Raw genomic sequence first — 11,614 nt, 5'->3', positions numbered from 1 at the left:
GAGTAACTCTTAGAAGACTCAAAACTGCATTCCTTGAAACCAGCTGCCTTTTATTGCTGAAGTAGGTAACAAATTTCAACCCGGCAGCCTATGCATTCTGCAGGGGGGAATGCCGACATGGGGAAAGTTTCCTGGGAAAGGGCCAGCTTAACAGATGCAGCCAGACCAGCTTTGTGTCCAGCCTCGTGACTCTCTTTGTGCTGACAGGGTTGGTGTCAGCCTAACTTGGGCAGCTCGGGTTTTAGGTCCCGGGCACTGAGGCATRTATTGCAGCCAAACTCCCACTCTGCAACTTGTCCAGATTCATTTTGCTGCTGTGTTTAATGGGTCAGGATAAAGGGGAGGAGAAAGAGGCCGGCACCCGGCGTGCTCTGTTAAGAGGAGCGAGCCAATGTGAGCGTCTCGACATTGCCATATGAGCTCCCAAAAGCTGCTGGCTTGTGAGCATGGCTGCTCTAAAAATAGAATTGGGGGAGAGTTTTCAGTTAGGTCCAGTTTCAGGTTCCAGCTGAACTAGCCTGAGGAATCTTTTTCGCTCCTGTTGCAAGACTAAAGTGAAGATAAATCATTTCTTATTCTGCCTTTGACTTTGATTTTTGGATACCGGTGGGCTCATTTTCCCTATGGAAATCAAGCATTATGGCTGATGACACAGGTAAAAATCGAACCTTTTAGTGACCGAATGGAAAGTACATAGTTACATATATTGACAATGTCGGTCGTTGTAGTTGGCAAAGCAACTTGCTGGCTGCGCTGCAGTTTTGTTTTCTAGCTAGTTAACTGTTTTCGTCTGCATCACGGGCTGCCTCGGTTTTATTTGATGAAAAGATTTCCGGAGCAGTGGCATTTCATGGGCTTCTGGCAGGGTTAATTGCAACTTCATTGTTGGCTGAGTARAGCACGTTACAGTAAGAGACATTTTTATTTTTCATGCAAATATGTGCCTTAAAAGTTATTTTTGAAGTATACCAAATTACYGAGAATTTAGGAGTTAAACTAGAGTAAACAAAGAAACTTTTTCATATACTTTTATCTGTGAATGACTCTTAGTTGGGRGGAGGGTGATGTATAGGACTTAAAAAAAAAAAAAAAAAAAGAATAATTGCCATTGAGGAGCACAGCACAGTTTAAGACTTTATGATGTCTGTGTAAAGACATCTGGCGATGTAAGCAAAGGCTTACCAGATATGGAAAGTGACCTACTTTTGACATAGCTGGTAGTAYGTGCAGGGAAAGGACTTGAATTTAGAGCTCCCTGTCTGGAATGAGTTGGAATCCAGAGCCAGTGTTTCCTAATGGCTTGCAGGTTTTTGTTCTGGCTCTGGGTGCGTGGTTGTCTGCTCAGATTAKGGATGAACCCTGCATTACATAACCTCTGTTTATACTGAAGTGTTTCCTGATAAAGCTGCTGTGGTTAAATTCTTAGGAGAATTTTTCAGGAATTTTAAAGCAAATTTYCCTGTAAACTAGGAAGCCACAATGTAAAAATATACCTTTGCAAGTGCTGTGAAGGATATTTTTGTAGAAAAATCTGATTTTGAATGAACTGCCTCAAGCAGTCATATGGATTGGAAAAAAATAGCAGTTATGCTTATTTATTCATTTTTATTTCATTTTCCTGTTCTGTTGTTCTGCTGTGTAAATCCGCTTCTCCAGACAAATAGCAGTAAAGCAGCAGTACTAAGGTAAATGAAATCCAAATAGCTTCTCTTTTCTGATTGTTTCCTTTTATACATAGCTTTCTCTAGAACAAAACTCTATCCTAGAATCTTTAGCCTAAAAGATGCTTGCTAAATACTAAGTGTGTGTGTGAAGTTTTTATTGGCTGCAGACTGCGTTGGAACACAGGGGTAGTGACGTTCTGCTGTTACATAACATTTATTTCAGAATATTAAAAATTTCAAGAGTCTTCTAGGCACTTTTTATACTCAGTTGATCATATTTTTGAAGATATTATCACACACTGCTTGCCTTTGCCCATATTTTCTAGTTACATGCACATTTTTCATGCATCTCATCATTGSGCACACATGCAGCTAGGGTATTGTGCAGTAGTGACCCATAGATGCTGATGAAAGCATTAGGTGTCTTGATTTCTCTTTAAATGTTTTTGGAAAGTATATTCCAAGCAAACGTATTTAAAAGAGGAAAAAAAAAAAAACAAGATATTGTTTCATCAGTGAGAATTAACGAAGAAAAATGTTTTCACAAATCATTTCACTAAGAGCTAAGCTGAGATGTTTTTTTTTTGTGGAGGGGGAGATTGAACTCAATATACAGCACAATGAATATAATAGAAGGTTAATTGAGAACAGCTATGATCCTGTAGAAGAACAAAATCTGAAAGCCCTCTTTGTAATATCTATTACAGAAATAGACAAATTAAATAATCAATTGCTACAGAACTTTTAGAATTACTCTATTTTACTGAAGTACTGTCGTGTGGATTCGTAGATATGATTGACATCAAAATGGTTATTAGGTGCTTCTAATTGCATTGTTTTCATTTTGGGAAGGCTGGGTTGTCTTGCAGATTTAAGAAATTATCTGTAAAACCTTAAATAATAGTGGATTTTGAGTTTTGGATAAATTATAGATTATAGTATTCATAGATACTACTATAAATATTTTTTTCCTTTGGGTTTGAGATGTGTTGACAGAGTCTTCTGTCTTTCTACTTAATACTGGAGTTTCTGCTTTGTTTCTAATGTTACTATTTGCCACTTCTATTCATGTTCATTTGAGGACATTGATGTTTCTGCCTGTAACGTGATACCTAATCATCACAATTTGCAAATTGAAAAACAAAATTTCCTCTGTGGGCAAAATGGCACAGGTCGGGGAGTTTCTTTTGCTTTCTTTGTAGAACAAGTAAATCATTTTGGTTACTTTTGCAGTCCATTTGCAGCTTGGATGGAAATGGTTGTCCCAGTAGCAGGATTGAGTGTGGCTGATTGGGCAAAGRCCAAAGCTAAGAAGGAATGAAGTAGAATAAGCTGGTAGACCTGAAACGTGGCCAAGCTCTTGCCTTGCGGTCTCGAAAGAGTAATCTACAGACTTAGAAATTCTATCTACAGATACCTTTTTTCTGAATATCCGTTTACTAGGTGTATCTCTCTTTACATAAAATGATTCTAAATTATATCAAGCAATTTACAATCTACGATCTGGTGGTGGTGGTGGAAATCTGAAACACCCAATCCACATGCTAGGTTGATGGTCCCCTCTCTTCCACCAGTGTTTTGCTTATAACTCCTATATTTGTATATATACTTACTTTCCATACTTGCTATTGTAAATGAAATCATGGTTTGCATTTTTGCTTAAAATATCCATATAATTCTTTTATCAGTTAATTTCTACTCTAAAACTAGTCAATATGTAGTGGATCTCTTTGCATGATTTGAAACACTAGAGAACATTCTGATTATTTGGTTAAGCATCTCAATTTAGGTCTTGCTCTTAATATGGTTTAGATTTTAGAGTCTCTTTCAGCTGTTGGAGTTTTCATATGGATTTTGTGAGGTAACTTGCTGCAGTCACTGGCTTGGAAACTTTTCCTTGCTTGGGAAGAAAAGCTTCCCTTAAACTCTCCTGATTGTATTGCCCTCTGGTGGCAGTTTGAAGAAATGTTTACACCAATGCAAAATATGTCGAAATTGCTAAACTTCATATGGTAATAGGGGAGAAAGATGGGTTTGCAATTAAGGAATTAAAAAGAGAAAAGGTTGGGGTCTTTGCTTCATTATAGAAATTTTACCACTTAAAGTGATAAAAGTTTTACCACTTAAATAATCATAATCATGTAATATTACTGTAACTTACAGTAATTTAAAAAACAAGTAGCAAAGATAARGTAAAAAAGATACTCAAAGGCCAAACTCTATTTATATGCTCAGTCGTAATTGTTCTGTAACTCCTTATCATTTTCTGTATTTGTGAATCTTATTTTGAACAGAGACTAAGCATGGAGGAAACAAGAATGGAAAGAAAGAAAGCCTCTCTGGAAGCTCATTTTTCACCTGGTTTATGGTAATTGCTTTGCTGGGAGTTTGGACATCAGTAGCAGTTGTTTGGTTTGAACTCGTAGATTATGAAGAAGTTCTAGGTAAGAATTTTATATCTTATTGCAAYATACTAAAATCCTTCCAATACATTGATTTATGTGCGTTATATGGAGGTCATTTTACATTTCAGAAAATGTCAAGCTGTAGTTTAGACTCTACAGAGCAGAACCTGACTAACTGGGTAAATTAACTAATGTCATGTTTGGAAATGACCTGCAAGATAAAGCTAAGAATAAAAATAAGCARCGTATTTCAAAGGCTTATTTTATTGCTGGACTCTAAGTTGATGTTAAAAGGGAGCTTTAATAAAACTGGAAAACCCATTCTATTGAAATACTGCATTTACTAAAGAATTAGAGTAGTCAAGGATGGATTTTCCATCTGTTTGTAACATGTGTGCAGTACTACCTATGAAATTTTTAATACAAATACTTTGTTTCAGTTTAGGCTCTTAGGAACTTGTTGCATTGGCTTTAATTGTGTGGCTAATRTTACTGCCCTTACTAGGGGTGGGTTAAGGATGACTGTTCTGGCATTTTCTTGTGAATGAGCAGTAGAATGACCTCATTTTTCAACTGAATATAACTGACTGTTATGTCATGACATGACTGTATTGAGATACTATTATTAATATCCAAGGGTGAAAGTGACAGAGATTTCATGTGCTAAAAATGAAACTGTAAAACCTTAGGTAGACCTGCTGATCTTGCAGGCTTCAACATGCAGTTTTACAACTGCTAATTTTGCAAACTTTACAAGTCTGTTGATACATGATACTTGATCTGTACTAATTTTAAGAAAAGCGTCTGATTGGAAATTTAACTGGATTTAGTGATATGAATAATGGTTTCTATATTTTTACCATGCATGCAGCCAAAGCAAAGGATTTCCGTTATAACTTGTCAGAGGTACTGCAAGGTAGGATGCTGGAGAAATAAATTGTTTCACTGTCCCATAGCTGTAAACTTTTGTTTGACTTTTCATGTTTTTAATTTGGAAAAAACAGCGCCTTTTTTCTATCATGACATGAAAACTCAGCCATCTCTTTTTTTTTCAGTGGTTCTTCCTATTCTTGATACAAATATTCTTAGAGTATTGCATTTATTCTATAGTGTTTAACCATAAATCAATAAAGGTCATTTATAATCAATTGCTTCATTACGATGGTGATGACCATATTTCAATTTATTAGAGATCCAAGTCTGATTGTTTTTTCTGGAAGCACCATATTAAGAATTTTTATTTGTATAATTTAATAGAAGTCATTTTCTTCCTCCATTTAGAGATGATGAGAAATTTAATAATTAACTGAAACAGGATGGTCCTACGGAGTATCTCTGCAGGCAGTTTGTAGAGTTATTGTCCTATTAAAAGTGAAGCTGGAATTTTATCTAGATCACTACTCACTTACTGATCCCAAGATACACTAAATGCTTCATTCCAGAATTCTATGCTAAAATTTGTTTTTGAAGAGAAATTGGGTTTTCCTTTGCTTACACCCGTGTCTGGTAGAGCTGCAGCTTCAAAACAGAAGWAAAATGAGGCATCTGATGACTCAGTTACTTAGAGAAATCTTTTTTGATGATGCTTCAAAGGGGTTTGTTTGAATTGAAATTTTTTTTTTTGACTGCATTAAATGTCATATAGTTGCTGACAAAATTATGAATGTTATTTCKCTGTCCAAGAAGTAGATTGCTTCTGTTTACTTACAGAAACTATATAGTTATCTTTTTTTCCCCAAGTAGAATGTCAAGTATAAACTGACATTTCAGTATAAACCGAAAACAAATTATAATGATTTGATTGATGTTTCTTTAATTATTTTTCCCTGCTAGAACTTGCTGAATGTTTCTTGTGAAGTTAAACTTTGTTCTGAGCAAAGCATATTCAGATAAAGTGCATCATTGACTTAGATTTTTTGTACTTTAGATGTACAGTCTGCAATCACCAAAAGAAATGTGCTGAAAAATATTAACATGTATTCACTTTGTAATCTAGTAAATGAAGAAAGGAACTTAATTCAGTTTTTATCCCAGAAAAAAATAAAATGTGGTTAAGCAAGCAGGGCTAAATCATCAAAAAACATGGAAATAGGAAAGAGCCTAATGTTGATAATCAACGATTACATATTGAAATCACTGTTTTGCAAACAAGCTTTTAATTTAAAAAATAATATATGTATTTTTTAATTCCTAATTCTGCCCTCTTCCTTCTGTATTTTTAGGGAAACTTGGTATTTATGATGCTGATGGAGATGGAGATTTTGATGTAGAAGATGCTAAAGTTTTGCTAGGCAAGTACAAACACAGGTGGAATAATCTGTATAATTTACTTGTCATGGTTCGTTTATGATTATTATTTAATGTTATAACATTTTTTTCCTAATTACATTTTTGAAATCAATTCTTTTTAATGCAAATTTTAGGAACTCTTTTTTTTTTTCCTTTTTTTTTTCCCCTTGATATGCCAATATAAGTGGAAAATACTTAGTACTTACAGGATGATCTTGAATTTTGGTGATTGGTACTACTATATCAACAATTGAAAGATCATTGTGATTATTAATAAATTAGACTCAGGATTAAGATACTGTTTCAGCGTAAGAGTTGAAACATTATTCATGCAACATGTTAAGCCAAGCTCATTTTTACATATATTCTAATAGATACTTTTTTTATCTAAATTTTTATCTGTATTTGTTTAGCATTTTTTAATTGTGTTTTCCCTCTATTCTGAATTCTCCACAACTTTGTTCAATTTCTCTAACCTTTAGAAATCCTGTATAACTTGTTTTTTTCTTCTTGAATATTGAAAAGGTGGTTTTAGGCATTTTGCTCCTTGTATTGCTAGAGAATATCTCTTTCTGTTCCCTCAAATTCTTCATAGCAGTGCCCTTCTACCTCCATCCTCTAATAGTTGAGCACTGTCATCAAGTTCATGATGAAATAATCAAACTTTGGACAGATAATTCTTGCATAAATGATGTTAGAAAGATTATATTTCTTTGCCTTTTTTTTTCCCCCCCAAATGTAATATTACCCTATGCACACAAACCTAGTAAGTAAAAACAAAACAAAAACTCCCAACATAGTAAATAGCTTGAGCTGGAGGCAGGGTGGAATGTCTCAAACTGTTAGAAGATGTCCACAGTAAATTAGATTATTATTACATGCTATTTAAGACTTGTACACCTAAAAAATAGCTTATGGTCAGTTTTTTTTCCCCATTTAAATGAGGAAAATATTTGAGGAGAGGGTCATCTTTTTAGTCATTTACTTAATCAGTAAGGAAAACTCCTATAATCAAACTTATTCAACTGTTTTTCAGTGATGGGAATGTGAGAGGTGCTTCAAAGAATCTGCAATGCTCTGAGAGATTTAAATGGTGCATTCATGATAAATCTTGAGGAAGATAGTATTTTATGTAGTTATAATCCCAGTGTTTCAGTATCTCTTAATATTTATGTAGTGTATGGAAAGTGGATATCACGTCTCTTGTCGTTTGTGTTGCACTCAGATTGCCAGGTCAGTAGCCAGAAACCTACTGCTGCTTTGTTATATCTCTGCTTTATAGAACATGATATAGCTAGTAATTCTGCCACCACATGACAATATTTCTATTATTAGCTTGTCTTATCCTGTACTTAAGTCTGATACTTCAAACGTGACATTAAAAGGTCAGAGATCAAAACTAATTTTCTGGTTTTGAAAAAAATGCTTAGAAATATGATTTTGTTTTTTTTATTTAAATTCAGGATTATTTTCTGCAGTGTAAGAGAAATTGTTAATTTAAGAAAGTTACTGGATATCGATAAATAGTATTTTAATACTCTTTTTTTTTTTTTTTTTCTAGTAGAGTCCATAATTCATTTAGTTTAAGCTCACAGCAATTTATTGTGCTGGTTTCTATTTAAAAATGAATTTATACAGCAATGAATTTTATGTAGAACAATTTAAACAGCACAATTATTCTATACATATGGAAATTAAAAGACTAGATTCTTCCTCGAGGGAGTTGTATTGCAAAATTAAGTCTCTGAAGTTAATTTAAAAAAAGGCATGTGTTGTAGTAACCCTGTATTCACTAAATATTTCTRAATATTTGGATGTGTGGCTCCTTTGTATTTTTCATTTGTGGGATATTTTTTTGGTATATATACTATGCTTAAGCACTTAGTACATTCTGGGATTTTTCTCTAAGTGAGACTACCATAACATCAAGTGATTTTTCTGCTAAATTAAGAGTGACTTTAAAATTTGGTGTTATACTAGAAGTTATATGCTTTATTCTTTTCCCTTCTTTACTGGTATAAAACCATTGTAACTAAAATCGTTGGCAACTATAGTGCTTTTATGTCCTTTTCTGTAAGCTTTAGTTTGATTTGTATTTTAGTAATAAATGTATAAATGTAGTAATAAATGTATTCTGAAGTTCATTGTGAGAAATGCTTCTACCATTCACACTTATTTCAAACGTAGATTTAGTAGTAAATAAATCAGAATAGAAGGATTTAAAATTTAATTATTTATTGCATTATATATTACAGGATCTGTTCTTTTTATTTGCTGAAATCAGAGGCAGTTTGATGTTCAAGTTTTCTCTAGGCATTTGTGCAATTTTGAAATAAGCATATCTGAAATGTTCTCCTTCCCCTCTAAAAAATGCAAGAGGGGAAGAAAAAAAGGAAAGACCACTTAACCTGAACACTTTTAATAGTGTTAGATCTTTTTTCTCTTTTGTTAATTAACCTTTTTGGAGATATATATACTATCCTGATGGTAGGAATATCTACAGGAATTATGATAAAAATGTAATGAAGCTAGWACAGAGTTACCTCATGGATTTTCTTTTTCATGGATATGTATTTTTGAATTTAGCCCTCCGTGTTTGTGCTGGGTTTATTGCTTTATTTATTTATCTTCATCAAGTTGGCTATCCYTTGACAGACTTTTGAACAAAATTATTAGTGACAGGAAGGTTAGTCGTCTTCTCATCCTGCTTTTCTTTCTCAACACTCCTGCTCCTCTTTAACAGAACGAAGCTTTTGCATTTGTTTCTTGTTTCATTTATTATCCTGGCTGCCTCACTGGCATTCTTACTGCGTTTGATGGAAGATAGTTACTAAGTTAGTTCTTGTACCAATTTCTAATCCTTGATAATTCTTTCAGTTTGCTGAACTCTTTCTGGTGATTGGAGCAGAGGCATCTGAATCTACTCCTACTGAGTTTTCTGTTATGAGTTGTTCCTTTTCCCAGTTTCTTTCTACCGTTTTGATTGTTCTTCGAAATAAGTTTTTAGCTAAGGACAGAGCTGGTGGTTTTGTAGGATTTCAAAAAACACCTACAGAGTCAGCACCCCCTGTCTCTAGAAGTAGAATCCTTGGAGTCATTTTTATACTTTTCTTCCATAATAATAATAATAATAATAAAATAAGTAAAGATAGTTAATAAATACCTGAAGGGAACAGTTATTATAAACAGTAAAATCCTAACTTAGAAATTAAGGAATGATTAAGCACAGTTCAATTTCTTAGGCTATATATTTTCCGCTTTTTTTGTTCTTTATTTGTGTTTTGCTTTAGCATCTTCAAGTATTAAAGAATCACATAAGTTCCTTCTGTTATTAGGTGTTTATAGGTGAAGAAGGGCTTTTTTCTTTTTTTAATTAGTTAAAAAAATCACCCTTACCCTAGCCTGGTTGCAGTAGTACTTGTATAGTTAAATATTGTGACTCATTGGATTTGTGTTTGAGACAAGTGGCAATTTTTAGACTTCTTTTGCAATACAGCAGGTATTTCCTTCATGGCATAGCAAGACTGCCTACGAAGGCAGTTCTAATTTTGTYTCTAGATAATTTTAGGTACTTCTTACCATGCTTGTGTACACTTTTACCAGTACATGTGTTTGCCTTTACAAAGCAATTCTTCTGCATACAGACAAAAAATGTAGACAGTGCCTAGCATATTTTAAAAGTTTGCTGTCTTCATTGAAGGCAAAACTTGTTGAGTGTTTATCTGTGCTTTAAAATTTTGTTTTGTTTTGTTTAAATGTTTATATGGAAAGTCAGAATTTATAAAATAGGATGTGTTACTCTAACATTCTTTTTTGCTAAAGCTTAAACCTCTTTTAAAATGCATTAGATTCATCTTAGGTAGTTTTTAAAAGACTTGTTAGTAAAMATTTTTTGKTTTATTTATTTATTTTTGGTAAACATTGTAAGGTATATATCTTGCAGTTTTCAAACTCCTCTTTGGCCTGCTACCCTTTGTGAGGAAAATATGCTATTGTATATGTTATATTTTGTAGCAATAGCTACAGTTTGCAGTTTTTGAGAAAATGTCCCCTACAGGGATGGGAGCCGCCATTTGCTTCTTAACATGTTTTCAGAAATACTGTCCAAATATTGTGTTAATACATTCTCTTTTTAAAGTCATTTAAAGCCTTTTTTTTTTTTGAAAGACAATTATACAGATACCTATAATTCTGTGTTTGCACCGCAGTGCTTTCTCTTTGATTCTGATTTTCATCGTTAAATTCAGATTTCATTCTTCAGTAAAAGTACTTATTTTGATATTTTGACTTCTGTCTTTGCATCTTATTTGGTCCAAAGTTTGTAAAGCAATTAGAATGATGATTCACAACCCTGCAAAAAGTTAAGTCTATAAAATTTAATTTTTATAGAACTAAGCCATGGAAGAAGTTGGAGAGGGATATTTAAAATACCTTGATTGCCTTCTGGATTCAGTCTGTCATTTTTAAACCTTTGGGCTATCCAGTGAAAAATTAAAAGAGAATGGCTGGTCACTGAAGTAGAGGTTCTGGACATCCAGGTACAAGGATGTGGAACATCATGGACTTGGAAGTTTCCTCAGAATTATCATTGATACTTTCACTATGTGCTGTAAGAAAAACGTGTTGAAATGTGTTAAGTGTCTGCCATAGCCTCCTATCTTGAATGTTTCATTAACCTGCACCTAATACTGTTTCGTAGTGTGCATGTGCAACATGTTCACTTTTTTTTTTTTTTTTTTTTTTTCCCCCTCCTTGTCTCAACATGCTGTCTTCACCCATAGCCACTTTTCTGCTTCTTCTTCCAATATAAACACAGGTTTATTCTGGTTAGAAGTGGGGGAAATTCTTCCCTCTTCCTCTTTAAAAGTTGATTTTCATTGCTTGATCATTCTGTCATGCTTTGCGCAGAATGGAAAAGCTGAAATGTTAGTTATTTAGTAATAACTGTAAAATTTGGTGTTTTATTACAAAAAAAAATAAGAGAGATCATTATCAATGGCTTATTTCTATTTTAAACAGCAGTGAGATCGGTATGTCTCTTACCCAGGTGCTACGTCCTGGTCTCAAACAGTTTGGATGCAATAAACTTTCTTCATTATTCTGACATCTCTCCTTTGGCTGTCTCTATTTAAGATTTTCTGTTCAACCATGGAATACTAACCTACGATAATAAAAATAAATTCTAATCTAGTATCTATTGGATACTTGTTTATCTATTCTTCTGTATGTTCTCAACTTAGAAATTAACTTCTAAGC

General features: G+C 33.5%; 1 protein-coding gene across 5 annotated transcripts in view; it reads left to right on the top strand.

Moving 5' to 3' along the window:
* The first annotated feature begins 483 nt into the window (after positions 1-483).
* The window catches only part of ASPH (aspartate beta-hydroxylase), an 88,026-nt gene continuing 76,895 nt past the window's right edge, over positions 484-11,614 (top strand). For 2 of the 5 annotated variants that reach the window (XM_026036290.1, XM_026036288.1), the window contains exons 1-4: positions 484-655; positions 3,959-4,108; positions 4,941-4,985; positions 6,292-6,360. In XM_026036290.1, coding sequence (XP_025892075.1) covers positions 640-655; positions 3,959-4,108; positions 4,941-4,985; positions 6,292-6,360 — 280 coding nt within the window. In that variant the 5' untranslated portion in view covers positions 484-639. The remainder of the gene's footprint in view (positions 656-3,958; positions 4,109-4,940; positions 4,986-6,291; positions 6,361-11,614) is intronic. The other 3 variants (XM_026036291.1, XM_026036292.1, XM_026036289.1) reach the window with 3 other exon arrangements.

This window comes from Nothoprocta perdicaria, unplaced genomic scaffold (genome assembly GCF_003342845.1).
Source record: "Nothoprocta perdicaria isolate Ctin4 unplaced genomic scaffold, notPer1 scaffold_175, whole genome shotgun sequence".
NCBI classification, from domain to species: Eukaryota; Metazoa; Chordata; class Aves; order Tinamiformes; family Tinamidae; genus Nothoprocta; species Nothoprocta perdicaria.
The sequence above is the reverse complement of the archived record's forward strand: the minus strand, read 5'-3'. Positions and strand labels throughout refer to the sequence as shown.